Source organism: Nerophis ophidion, linkage group LG12 (genome assembly GCF_033978795.1).
Source record: "Nerophis ophidion isolate RoL-2023_Sa linkage group LG12, RoL_Noph_v1.0, whole genome shotgun sequence".
In the NCBI taxonomy this organism is placed as follows: domain Eukaryota; kingdom Metazoa; phylum Chordata; class Actinopteri; order Syngnathiformes; family Syngnathidae; genus Nerophis; species Nerophis ophidion.
In genome coordinates, this window is record NC_084622.1 from 34,426,815 (window position 1) to 34,441,867 (window position 15,053).

At 41.6% G+C, this 15,053-nt stretch overlaps 1 protein-coding gene across 1 annotated transcript in view; it reads right to left on the reverse strand.

Annotated features, from left to right (window-relative positions):
• Nucleotides 1-3,261: 3,261 nt before the first annotated feature.
• si:dkey-12e7.4 (uncharacterized protein LOC558132 homolog) overlaps nucleotides 3,262-15,053 on the reverse strand; it is a 30,304-nt gene continuing 18,512 nt past the window's right edge. The window contains exons 3-6 of the mRNA XM_061917438.1: nucleotides 4,440-4,627; nucleotides 4,128-4,298; nucleotides 3,804-3,914; nucleotides 3,262-3,682 (exon numbers count right to left, since the gene is read on the reverse strand). Coding sequence (XP_061773422.1) covers nucleotides 3,569-3,682; nucleotides 3,804-3,914; nucleotides 4,128-4,298; nucleotides 4,440-4,627 — 584 coding nt within the window. The 3' untranslated portion in view covers nucleotides 3,262-3,568. The remainder of the gene's footprint in view (nucleotides 3,683-3,803; nucleotides 3,915-4,127; nucleotides 4,299-4,439; nucleotides 4,628-15,053) is intronic.

Consider the following 15,053-nt stretch of genomic DNA (forward strand, 5'->3'; position numbering starts at 1 on the left):
GAGGTCGACGTATGATTCCTATTGTTAGTCCTTGATGCTGTTCTTCGTGTTTTGCCTCACTTTAGCATAATTCAACCCTTGTGTAATGTTCATATTGTTGTTACTCGGCCAGCGTTTGTGGGTCAGATGGACCCCTTGCATTTTGTGGCGTTTATTGCCTCACAATCAAACACGTTTATGTTAAAGTGCTGAACAGATGTTTATTGGGATAAGGTAAAAAAGCCACAAAATGCGACGGGTCCATCAGACCCACAACGCTGGCTGAGCAACATTGGGATAATACCTTATCCAAATAAACATCTGTTCAGTATTTTAACATTAAAGTGTTTGATTGTGAGGCATTGAAGCCACAAAATGCAACGGGTCCATCATACCCACAAATGCTGGCTGAGTAACAATATGAACGTTGAACGGAAAATTTCTCTGCCAGTTTCTGCATTCCATGGGGATTCTTCTTTTGTGTTTCTGCACCTGCGGTCCCCACACAAGGTTGCAACATTGTTTGTCAACACTGTCTGCTCTCATTTTCTCGCACATTTGACCCTCTGATGTTTTGTGTACCTACACTCTGTCCTCCTCCTGTCTAGGCCTGCTGTGTCTGTGTGTGTGTGTTATATGTAATTGAAATGTGTAGGGGGGGTGTATGGTGTGTGTTCATTAAACATGTATTCTGATATATGTTCTTCACAGAAAATGAGCCAAAGTCAGTGAATCTGTTTGAAAAATTAATTAATTGTATAATTCCTATTTTAATAAAAAAGTGAAAACAGGTCCCACAGACCCGAACACACCACACGGGGGGGGGTTAGTGCGTCTGCCTCACAATACGAAGTTCCTGCAGTCCTGGGTTAAAATCCAGGCTCGGGATCTTTCTGTGTGGAGTTTGCATGTTCTCCCCGTGAATGCGTGGGTTCCCTCCGGGTACTCCGGCTTCCTCCCACTTCCAAAGACATGCACCTGGGGATAGGTTGATTGGCAACACTAAATTGGCCCTAGTGTGTGAATGTGAGTGTGAATGTTGTCTGTCTATCTGTGTTGGCCCTGCGATGAGGTGGCGACTTGTCCAGGGTGTACCCTGCCTTCCGCCCGATTGTAGCTTGAGATAGGCGCCAGCGCCCCCCGCGACCCCGAAAGGGAATAAGCGGTAGAAAATGGATGGGTTGTTGCTGGCGACAAGTGGTATTTACAGTTACCTACAAGACGTGCTCAGCATTGTGAAGCCTTCCAAGGGGCAAGACACATTTTATGCATGCATCTAAATGTAAGCACTAAATGTTAAATGTAAATCTAAACCTAAATCTAAATGTGAGTGTTCCTAGGGTAAAGATGAATATTTATATAAAGTCAATATTCCACTAATCCGACGTCTTTCACCCTCAAAATCGCGCCCACTTCTATGCATTTCAATGCAGACATTCGTATACCTTTCTGACTGCGGAAGAAGTTAACATGACAGATGAATGACAAATAATGCCAATAAAGTTGCATGTCTTAGTTCCAAACTTGTAACATTTAGGTTCAGATTTAATATTTAGGTTTGGATTTAACATTTGTAAATGTTATAACAATTTGCTAAATCTGAAAAAATATATATCTGCAGGAAAAGTGTGACTGAATGTTTACATTTGGCACCCCATAATTAACCACCGACTACTTCCTGATAACTCTTTGGATCACACTTATTGTCAAATTTCACTTTGTTTTCACATGAAGTTGCTCTTGGTTCACACTGAGCCATGTCAAATCGCTCCAACATTTTTGCAATGCATCTCTTCTGATTCATTTTAACCTCAACTTCCTTCTGTGCAAAATCAATTCCTAGGATATGTTGAAGTTTTCGGAGATCTTTAATTTCGAATTTGGTGGCTAACATTTCCTCTACACTTTTGAGTGTGATCACTATCACTCGCTGTAAAAAGAATATCACTAACCCATATGATCAAAAAACCTTCTCCTTTCCATGTTTACTGTGATAATAATAACAACAATCAGCTGAATTTTGAAGGACATCAATTTCAATAATGATATTGTGCAGCATTTCATTCCGATTTCGCCTTGACTGTTTCAAGCCGTAAAGTTACTTATTAAGTTTACACTCAATTTTTTCCCCTGGTTTTGCTTGTACCTTAAACCCATAAGGCTGTTCCATATACCTATCACAGTCCATAGGTGCATGTAGATAAGCGGTTTGGACATCCATTTGATGCAGTTCTCAGTCATACTGTGCTGAGAGCTGCATTAAAACACGTAAAGAAGTCATATCATCAGTAAGAGAAAAACACTAGTCATAATCACTATCAGACTAAAACCTTTTGCCACATATCTGGTCTTATGAATTGTCTCAACAGGGTCATCTTTAATTGCACAAACCCATCTGCCCCCCAGTGCGTGTTTACTCTCTGGTAATGTTGTTAAATGTAAAAGTATGTCTTTCCATTGTGGTATATTTTTGGTGGAGTCACTCTCCCAGGACAGAGTGACTGTGTGACGGGTGATGAGCCAAGAAGACACCAATGAGAAATCGTCAGACAAAACGCCTTGTTTGATTCAGCGGGCCTCAGACTGGAACTGCAGCTTCCAGGAGGAGAGTATGGGCCTGATTCCTCTCCTCCCGTCTTCTTGGACATCTGTCCTTAAATACCTTTTACACAATAACACTTACTATTTTTGGTTCTAGCCTGGGGTCGGCCAGTCTGGACAAAGCCCAGTTTGTTGATACCAGGTCAATCACTTTCCAGGCCTTATTGCTCCTACCCCTGATCTCTACTCCTACCGGTGGGGGCTCCTAATATGTTTATAATCCCTCCTAAAATCCAAACCTGCATTCCTTTAAGATTCCAATTGTTCTGGGGGCAAGAGCCACCACTGTCTGGGTGAGCTGTGAAGTACATCTCCGCCTGAAACTATCTAAGGGCATATTTCCTTAATAGAATAATCCCCTAAATGATTCTGTCACCAAATACAAATGTATGTTAGTTTACAATAGTATAAAAAAAATGTAAACGCGGCAGTTTACGTTACTCTCTTCATGGCCTCAGTACGTTGTTCTGCTTTTGGTAACCTCATGGCTTCATTTAATGTGTGAAGTAAATCACAATCAACACAATAACAATAATCACTATTTGTTTGTACCTGATCCAAATCACATTTGACTTCAGACTTATAGTTTGTATAAACAAACAGGGGGTCTTCTCTCTCTATTTGGTTATAACTGCATGGGCATTTTCACTTTTTTAATTTGTATCATCAGTCACACATCTCTGTTTTTATGTCTTGTAGGATTTATTACTTATGTCATGATTGCTTTTGGACACTGAGTCTCATCTCCCTTCCTATGTTTAAGGTGATCATACAGACTTTCATCTGTCTGGATGTCACACTGTAGCCTATACCAGCTGCACTCCGGCAGGAGGCAGGATACAGCCTGGACAAGTTGCGAAACAGAATATTCAACAGGGAAATGCAACAGATGGGTTCTTTTTTAAAGTTAAATAGCACTAAATACCACTAAATAGTTAACGGTGTTAACTATTTGTCAATTTAGGAATCATTTTGAATATAATCCGAATCACCAAGGCAATGGCTCTCCTGTGTAGTTCAAAAATGACCCATGATCCTTCTCAGTCAGTCCACCAATAACTGACAAGAGAGAAGAAATGCTCTCTTCGGGACTCAGGGGAGCCTGAAAAACAAAAACATTGTTAGCATCTAATCTGAACAGACTAAATTAATGATTAAAGATGATTATTCAGCCTGTCATTTACATGAGCAGCTGTGATGAGTTACTCGTCTTTACTCTATACCTGAGAACCGCCCATGTCGGTGCGGACCCAACCTGGGTGTATAGCCATACAAAGAATACCATCATCTTCCAGGTTTATGGCCAGAGAGCAGCTCACCATGTTGAGGGCAGCCTGAATGTGTGAGAACAAATTTCTTGTTCAATCAATCAATCAAATATAATTTATGTTGCTCTTAATCGCCAGTGTCTCAACAGTGAGAATCTTAACACCATAATGCACCAGGTGTTATGAATTCTGTTCTATAAAATGCTTTTTGTAACATTATTTATCTTGCTAGAAACGCAATGAAAGCTTATAGCTTGTGTTTATATAAGACTGACAAACCTTAGAAGCTCTGTAGGGGTACCAGTTGAAGCGTCCTACAAGCTCCTTTTTTGTGAGCTCAATAGAGCCAAGTGCAGAAGACATGTTAATGACAGCTGCCCTCTGGATGCTCATGGTCGCTGGATCCCATGCCCCTCTGGATGCAGCTCGCTTCAGCAGAGGAAGGAAGGCCTGACATTAACAGAGAAGGAACAGACTCATTATGTGATTGAGTGTATTGAAATACCAATATATTTAATTAACATGGACAGATAAGTGCCTTTCCCAAAATTGAGTACAGCTTAACTTAATTTTAATTGGTTAAGTGTTTACCTTGGTAATCATTAGAGGTGCTACAGCATTAGTGTGGAAGTTTTCAATCATCTTCTCAGCAGTTACAGTGTGGAAGTCAGCTATCACATTGATTCCTGCATTGTTGATAAGGCAGTTCAGACCTTCCTCCTGTACCAGCTGATGCACCTCTTCCACACCCCTCTGGATACTTTCATGACTCTGTACATCTGGGAGAACAACATCATCCAATAGTTAAACCAAAATAAAATAAGGCTAACAGTTAACTGGTCTGTTTTCCTACAGCAGGTAATTTACCAATGCAAGTATCATAAAGCTTGTTAGACTATTACAACACCTCACAGAAGTGACGTACAGCCCTCACAATTCTGTTTTATTTAGTGCAATCAAATTATATATTTTCTTAGATCAATCAGACCTTTGAACTTGAAGTGGTTATTAATCACAGGTTATTACTCACTTGCATACTTTAAAATAACTTAAAAGTTTTTGACAAAAAAGCAATTTTATTCTAAGAATGTCTTACAAGAACAGTCAGAGTCTTGGCACTTATCTTTGCATTGACATAAGTATTGAACTGATCACTAACCATACATACAACAACCCGCACCACCTTTCAGGTAACCATGAGCGGTTAAAGGAGAACTGCACTTAAAAAAAAAATGTTGTCTATCATTCACAATCCCTATGTAAAACAAACACTCATATGTTGTTGTTGTTTTTATGCATTCTAACTCATAAATAAACGCTAGCAAAGTCTGTTAACAATTCGGGTACTGTAATTCGATCTATTCCGCCTATAAAGTACTCTATAAGTATCCAAAACCTCCATCAAATATTTATGTACATTCTGTGATTATATATGTAATGTAGTAACAGGCACATTCATAATAACGTGCAATAAGCAGGAATAAAAAGCTCTCCGATTAGTGCCTTGGAGCATTTGAACGTCCCGACCACTAATCAGAGGCAGGTGAAAATAATCAGTAACCGCGTCAACCAAGAAACACAAATCTGGGTGCTGAAAAACTGAACTAAGGGAATCCTAGTCATAAAGAAAACATGATCCGGGCAGCGGATCATCATAGAGGAGAACCTTGCAGAAAGAAAAAACATCTCTGTACCAATCCACCAATCATGCCTGTATGGTAGAGTGGCCAGACAGAAGCCCCTCGGCTAGCCTCCGAGCTGGCGCCATCCCCTCGGCTAGCCTCTGAGCTAGCACCAGCCCCTCGGCTAGCCTCCGAGCTAGCACCAGCCCCTCAGCTAGCCTCCGAGCTAGCACCTGTCCCCGAGCTAGCCTCCGAGCCAGCACCTGTCCCCAAGCTAGTCTCCGAGCCAGCACTTGCCCTCCAAGCTAGCACTTGTCCCCGAGCTAGCACTTGCCTCCGAGTCAGCACTTGACCCAGGGTTGGATCCCACTCCAGCACCTGATCCAAGGCTGGAGTCCACACCAGCACCTGCTTCAAGGCTGGAGTACACACCAGCACCTGCTCCAAGGCTGGAGCCCACATCGTCACCTGCTTCCCCGGCGACGACGGCTCCGCGTCTGGCTTCCACGGCTGCCTCACCCACGGAGTGCCTACCTCTTCGTGTCCGGCGGGCGGCACCACGGCGCCGCCCACCTCCATGGTCCGGCGGGCCGCACTACGGCGCCACCCACCTCCTCGTGTCCGGCGGGCCGCACCACGGCACCATTCGCGTCCACCTTACAGACGGCCAAGACGTCGACCACTGCTTGGTCGTCCACCTCGCCGGCCGCAGCGGCGGTCCACTCGCCGCCGCCACCAGACTTGTCCCCGATGGCGGTGGGCCAGCGACCCACCACCAGTTTGCCCCTCCACCCTCCCTTGATTTTTGTTCGTGCTTTTGGGGGGTTCAGATTCTAGGACATCTGGAATCTGTCCATGGGACATGCGCATTCTGCGTCTCCCTCCGCTGCGGGTCCAACCAGAGAACCCGCTGACAGCGCACCCCAGACACGCCCCCGCGCTCATCAAGCGCACCGCGCCCACTCTCCGCCGCAGCCGGCCGCAGTCCACACCTGTGACTGATGACGTGAAGCCGTATAAAGGGACCAGTGGACCAAGGATCGGCGCGGGAACTTAATTCTCAAATGGTGTACCGTAAGCCTGTTGTTCGCTGATAGTTGTTGTGTTTTTTGACATCCATGTTGCTCTCCCGCAGAGTCTTCCCCCTTCGAGATCGTTCTGTTGTTTCCCTCTGTGTTTTGGACTGCCTTCCTCGATTCCCGACCTTCGCCTAAACACGGATCTTGCCTTTTCTCTCCTGCCCTGAATGATCATCTGCCTGCCTCTCGGACTGCCTTGTTCTTTCGCTCTCTATAACACTCGGTAACACACACTTCAGTTGATATACTTCACATAGTCTGACTCCATACACACTCTTGGGTTTTTGACACACACACCATTCTCTAGTTTATTAGTATTGTTTATTATTGTTATTATTAGTATTATCCATCCATCCATCCATCCATTTTCTACCGCTTTTTCCCTTATTAGTATTATATATATATATATATATATTTACCATATATATATTAAATCTCTGTACACTATTGCCACCTGGTGTCCGTTTGCCGTCACCTCACTTAGTAAAACATAACATTATTAGGCGTTTTGGAGACACTATATTATTTGTTTTTCTCTGTGATTTTTTTTAGCATTTAAAGATAATTTCCCAAGAGCAGCAACACTTAAAATACACTTTACCAAACACATTAGGTATATTTGTACAAACTATCGGTATCGGATTGGTATCGCTGATACCAGCCTGAAATTTACTTGGTATAGGATCGGAAAGAAAATCAGTGGTATCGCACATCACTAGCGCTTACCGGGCTTAGTTGGACGACCGCAGCGGGCTCCAGAGAGGTGCTGAGCGGTCGCCTTCTAGGGCCACATTGGTTACAGACACGCACGAGCTCGTTGAGCCCCACCTGTAAAGTTTGCCGCGTTTTCTTTTGCCTACGAAAGAGCTGGTAGTACGAAATTGCATGTTTTCCTCCAACAACATTTTCACTTATTCATTATACTATACAAGTGAAACTCATAACAAAAGAACATGGTGTCAAAGTCCATTCATGTCAGCAATTCAACTTCAAATGTGAAACTAATACGTGAAACAAAGTCATTACATGCAAAGTTAGATATGTCAAGCCTTTTTCTATTATAATTTTAATTATCATGGTTGACAGTTTTTGAAAAGACCACATACATTTCTGAGATTTTCAGTTATATTTTTTCAAAATAAGAAAAATATTGTGTTGCATGTTATGGGCTTCACGGTGGCAGAGGGGTTAGTGCGTCTGCCTCACAATACGAAGGTCCTGCAGTCCTGGGTTCAAATCCAGGTTCGGGATCTTTCTGTGTGGAGTTTGCATGTTCTCCCCGTGAATGCGTGGGTTCCCTCCGGGTACTCCGGCTTCCTCCCACCTCCAAAGACATGCACCTGGGGATAGGTTGATTGGCAACACTAAATTGGCCCTAGTGTGTGAATGTGAGTGTGAATGTTGTCTGTTTATCTGTGTTGGCCCTGCGATGAGGTGGCGACTTGTCCAGGGTGTACCCCGCCTTCCGCCCGATTGTAGCTGAGATAGGCGCCAGCGTCCCCCGCGACTCCACAAGGGAATAAGCGGTAGAAAATGGATGGATGGATGTTATGAGCCTATGTTATTGTTTCACCTTGTAAATCTAAGAAAACTTTTGCACAGTATATTTTCTAGGCAGATAAAGATTCTTAAATGTTTTAAAAAACGTTACTAAATGTTACACTGTTGTCTAATTTCCACATATGTTTTATTTTGTTAAATTCTACAGAGTTTTTCTAATTTATTTTCAAAACAGTTTTTCTAAGCTATGTGCCTCTGAATAGCGCACTGTTGTCTTTGTAAAGTCATGTTAGCTATAAACTGAACACAATTGATGTTAATCCATCTTTATGTTATCTTTTTTTCTAAATAAGAATAAATAACAAAATCATTAAGCAGAGTCGAAGGGGAAAAACAAAACCGGAAAAATCTTATCAATTCCCATCCCTATGTTGGAATAATGTTGGTAATGACAAATATCCAAATCTGGGTGTCGGACAAAAATTTTACAATATGGATCAGTGCATTCCAAGCCCTGATGCTGCCTACACAAATGTCTTTATGAAGGCATAGGGTGGGAAAACAAATTATGGGTGTGTGCGGCATCTGTAATTAGAGCTAGAACCACCCAACTCAATAAAAGCTTCTGTCACTGTCACAGAAAACATCATGTGAAATTTACTGTTCTAAAAAGTGATAGGAAGGCGCACACCTTATGTTATTTTATTTTGTTCATGAATACATTTCAAGGTTTATTTTTGTGTTTGATTTATGCTTATATTTGTTTAAAAACGTCCTCATGACAGTTGTGCATGGTGTTTGCTGGAGACAACCCAAAAATTGTGTAAATAAATCCCAGTAAAACATCTGTTGGAGCATGGTCTGTCTTGCCATAACAACAACTTAGGAGCAGTTGGAGCTTTTTCCCCTTAGTCTGTCGGATTGATGAACAGTACATGTACTCTTTGTCAAACAGCATAAAATTGCCTTTCACACACTTGTTCACTGCATGAAATGCAATTCTATGCTGATTTTTATTATTGTTGCATATGAGATAAGCTCCAGCACCCTGCGCCACACAGTAAGGGACACGCAGTAGAAAATGGATAATTTTGCTATTCCATATTTAGTACTTTATTTCATTAAAAATACCTTATTTTGTTATGTTCCGTGTTTAGAATGACAATAAAATACCTTGCTACTTAGCTTCATGATTTATGTTGTATTTGCACCTCAAGTTAGTCCCGTTAATCGATAATGTCTTTAAAGTTGAACAATTACTCAGTTTCCCATCTTAGCTGAAACATGACTGTTGATCAATCATGGTTTTTTTTCACACTCATCCAGACCTGTTGGTAACTGACATCGGAGCAACATCGTGACTCTTGTGGCTAGGGGCAGTGTTTTTCAGAGTCTAATGTAGACCAGTGAACAAACATGACATTTGTCAACAATATCATTACAGTCAATATCATTACAAACAATATCATTACAAAGGCTGTCCTTTGTCACCGATTCTGTTCATAACTTTTATGGACAGAATTTCTAGGCGCAGTCAAGGCGTTGAGGTGTTCCGGTTTGGCAACCGCAGGATTAGGTCTCTGCTTTTTGCAGATGATGTGGTCCTGATGGCTTCATCTGACCGGGATCTTCAGCTCTTGCTGGATCGGTTCGCAGCCGAGTGTGAAGCGACCGGAATGAGAATCAGCACCTCCAAGTCCGAGTCCATGGTTCTCGCCCGGAAAAGGGTGGAGTGCCATCTCCGGGTTGGGGAGGAGACCCTGCCCCAAGTGGAGGAGTTCAAGTACCTAGGAGTCTTGTTCACGAGTGAGGGAAGAGTGGATCGTGAGATCGACAGGCGGATCGGTGCGGCGTCTTCAGTAATGCGGACGTTGTACCGGTCCGTTGTGGTGAAGAAGGAGCTGAGCCGGAAGGCAAAGCTCTCAATTTACCGGTCGATCTACGTTCCCATCCTCACCTATGGTCATGAGCTTTGGGTCATGACCGAAAGGATAAGATCACGGGTACAAGCGGCCGAAATGAGTTTCCTCCGCCGTGTGGCGGGGCTCTCCCTTAGAGATAGGGTGAGAAGCTCTACCATCCGGGAGGAACTCAAAGTAAAGCCGCTGCTCCTTCACATCGAGAGGAGCCAGATGAGGTGGTTCGGGCATCTGGTCAGGATGCCACCCGAACGCCTCCCTAGGGAGGTGTTTAGGGCACGTCCAACCGGTAGGAGGCCACGGGGAAGACCCAGGACACGTTGGGAAGACTATGTCTCCCGGCTGGCCTGGGAACGCCTCGGGATCCCCCGGGAAGAGCTAGACGAAGTGGCTGGGGAGAGGGAAGTCTGGGTTTCCCTGCTTAGGCTGTTGCCCCCGCGACCCGACCTCGGATAAGCGGAAGATGATGGATGGATGGATGGATGGATCATTACAGTAGCTTGTTGGCAATACTGACAATAGCAATTGATGAGAGATGGGGAGTGTTATTGCAGCAGGGAACTAATCAAGGGGTTTGCAATGGTAGGCTGTACTCTCTCTTCACTACGTCATGTAAACACAGGAAATAATGTACCGGTATCCCAAATAATTTAGTTGCCGCAACTCCTAATGCTCCTCATTCAAACTTGAGATGTATTAATCGCTATCTCAGGGGTGTCAAACGTACGGCCCGAGGGCCGGATCAGGCCCACCAACAGGTTTTAAACAGCCTGCGAGATGAGTTTGCTATGTAGTAAATGAACTTGAAATGTTTTAATGAAATAAACCAGTGTTCTATATGTGTCCCCTGGATGTCGCAATAACAATTCTTTGTAGATGATGCTACATATGTACAAAATAAACCACATGATGTAAGTATATTAGTCGAGGAAAATGATCAAACTTCATAAATAACATCCTGTCATTTGATGATATATTTTTTTTATCTTGATAGAAAATTAACACCAATGAGTTGACTGATGAACATTATAACATGATTTATTAGGAAATTATAAAAAACAAAAAATAGAGATTGAATAATATTAACGGCAACATATAAGTGGAAAAAAAACCCCAACAACATTATGATTTGGACAATTTCAGAATGTGCTCGTTCAATTTTTAAACAAAGAAAGCAATCTGTTGGGTTTTTTTTCATGTTATCGTGCCGTGATTTTACAAGTCTGGCCTACTTGGGAGTAGATTTTTCTCCATGTGGCCCCCCCCATCTGAAATGAGTTTGATAGCCCTGCTCTAAAAATAAAAAAAAAAATAAAAAAAAAAAAAAAAAAAAAATATATATATATATATATATATATATATATATATACATATATACATATATACACACATTCATATATACATATATATACAGTACATATACATATATACATAAAAATGTATATGTATATATATAAATACATGTGTATATATACATATATATATACATACACATATGTATATACACATATATACATACACATATATACATATACATACATACATATATATATATATATATGTATATATATATATATATATATATATATAGATTCAAAAACTATATTTTTCCGATTCAAAACAATTCTGTATTCATTCAATACATAGGATTTCACCAGGATCTACCCCAGTCTGCTGACATGCTAGCAGAGTTGTAGTTTTTTAAAAAAAAAAAAGCTTTTATAATGGTAAAGGACAATGTTTTATCAACTGATTGCAATAATCAAAATTCGTTTTAACTATTAAACGAACAAAAAATATGACTTATTTTATTTTTGTGAAAATATTGGACACAGTGTTTTGTCAAGCTTGTGAGATGCGATGCAAGTGTAAGCCACTGTGACACTATTGTTCTTTTAAAATGTTTTATAAATGTCTAACGATAATGCAAATGAGGGATTTTTAATCACTGCTATGCTGAAATTATAGCTAATATTGATAATGTTGTTGATAATTCTGTGAAGTGTTTGTGTCTCCTCAATTGCTCTGTTTATTGCAGTTCTGAGTGTTACTGGGTCAGGTTTGGTTTTGGAATTGGATTGCATTGTTATGGTATTGCTGTGTAGTGGTTTGTTAGATTGATTAAATTTTTTTTATATATTTTTTTTAATCGATTTAAAAAAAAAAAGAGAATCGAATCTGAATCGCACAACGTATTCGTTTCGATTCGTATCAATATTTCCCCACACCCCTAATATACATATTATATATATATATATATATATATATATATATATATATATATATATATATATATATATATATATATTTGACTTGACTTTATTTATTCATGCTTGCAGTGGAGCCAAGGCCCCACTGAAAAAACAGCTGAACTTTACAATAGATATCAAACAAACAACAATAAAAAATGAAAAGAACAAACAGTATTTTAAAAATTTTGGACGACCTCAGGGCAGCAGCAGCATGGAATCTGTTAGCATTCTGGTATATAACTATATTACTTATTCAATTAGTGTCATTATACAGCTTAATTGCAGCGTGCAGGGTAGAGTTTTTAAGTCTCTTTGTCTTTGCTCTGGGCTCGGGTTCAGCCAGCTTATGTTGGTTCCTCAATGTCCTGGCAGTGCGCCTGCCTCGTGTTGGAGGTAGCAGGTCATGCAAAGTATGTTGCTCATCATGCATATCCCTGACCAGCTTCACTGCAGCCTCCTCTCTCCTGGTCTGGAGTGATGGAAGGGGTTGTGAGATGTTTCCAGCTCTCCTTGTAATGATTTTACAGGCACGTTTCTGGACTCGCTCTAGCTCTGCGTGTTGTTTTTTGGAGCAGCCCACTAAGAGCACTGAGCTTTATTCCAGACACGGCCTGATGAGAGTGGTGTAGATGGTATCAAGGTCGTCTGCAGGTAGTCCATGTCTCGCCATGACTGTGACGTAGTGCAGCCGCTTGGAGGCGTTTTTTATTGCCTTCTCGATGTGCACATCTCCAGTGAGGTTTTGGTCGAGGTGGTAACCCAGGTACTTTGTTGTTTCCACGACAGGGACCTCCTGTCCCCCCAACATCAGTGCAGGAGGTTTTGGTGGATTACGGGCAAAACATATTCGGAGTTCTACCGACTTCTTCCCGTTGAGTATCATTTTTTTATTTGCTGCCCATTCGTCCAGCTTTTGTGCCTCCTGGCACATGGTTGTGTCTGACATGATGCTGGATATAGGGATCGCTCTCGATAGCCCGATGTCGTCTGCATATCCCACATCAAGGGTGTCCTCAAACACAGCATTCTGGGTGGCCATGTAAAGGAGGAAGACATATGGGGGGACAACACCCCCTTGTGGTACCCCAGTTGTAACTTCAATCCAGGGGCTATGAACTCCATTTGCCACCACTCTCTGTCTCCTTCCTGAGATGTAACTATGGAGCCAGGCTGTCAGATATGGGCACAGTCCTAAGTCCAATATGTTTTGCATCAAGATGCCATGGTCAATTACATCAAAAGCTTTTGACATATCTGCCAACAGTACTCTCACCATCGTTGGTTTGGAGTCGGTTTCGGTATGCCAGGTGTGTATTGCCCTGACTAGAGCCGTTGTAGTACTGTGCTTAGGCAGATATGCATATTGATTTTTACACACGTCCAGCACGGTTGGCGTAAGCTTTTTCAACACAAAACGTTCTATTGTTTTCCCCACACAAGAAGTTAGTGAGATAGGACGCCAGTCTGAGATTGAGCCAGGGTCTTGGCCTTTGGGTATGGGACAGACATTTGACTCTTTCCATACATCGGGGACACACCCCTGTTGGAAAGAGGAGTTGGCCAGATGTGTGATGACTGGTGCTAGGTCCTCTGCATGTTCTTTCAGCAGCGAGGTGGGAATGTCATCCGGCCCACTTGCTTTCTGGGGGCTCAGCCGAGTGAGGGCTAGTTTCATCTCATATATATATATATATATATATATATATATATATATATATATATATATATATATATATATATATATATATATATATTAGAGATGCGCGGTTTGCGGTCTCATCCGCGGAGTCCGCGGATAAACCGCGGGTCGGGCGGGTGACATGACCAAAAAATATATTTTAATTAGATTCGGGCGGGTGGCGGTTAAACCCATTAATCCATCCATTTTCTACCGCTTATTCCCTTTTGGGGTCGCGGGGGGTGCTGGCGCCTATCTCAGCTTCAATCGGGCGGAAGCCGGCGTACACCCTGGACAAGTCGCCACCTCATCGCAGGGCCAACACAGATAGGTTAAACAATTCGGAATTATTTGATATACATGGTTCAGGGATCGGTATCCTTTACCATTCAAAGAGCCATTTAGGACCCGTGTCACAAAGCGAAGAAGACAATAGGAAACGCAAACATTGTCTAAAATGACTTCCGGCAGTCACCCAGTTAATAAGTATTAGGGCGTGCTATGAAGCCATTGGCTTTGTCGCCATGTTTTGTGTGGTTTCCGACTGCAAGGCATACTGGGTGACACAGAGTATACTAATGGTTGTGATATAAACAATTTTAACACTCTTAGTAATATGCGGCACGCTGTGAAGCCACACCAAACAAGAATGACAAACACATTTCGGGAGAACATCCTCCCAGTAACACAACATAAACGCAACACAGCAAATACCCAGAATCCTTTGCATCCATGACAAATCCTGACTATTTTACACCCCCGTGCGTCGGTAAGGTGGGCGGGGTTGGGGGCACGGGGGTGTGAAATATATATATATATATATATATATATATATATATATATATATATATATATATATATATATATATATATATATATATATATATATATATATATATATATACATATATATATATATATATATATATATATATATACATATATACATATACTTTTTTTTTTGCAAATAATCATTAACTTTAGAATTTGATGCCAGCAACACATGACAAAGAAGTTGGGAAAGGAACATCCTTCCGAATGGAATGCAAAGTGCCTGTTTTGTGGACAGATGGACCTGTTAACATACTTGGTGTTGTTGTACCAGAGAATCTGGAAGATCTATGCTCAGTAAATTATGATAATCGACTAAGAAAG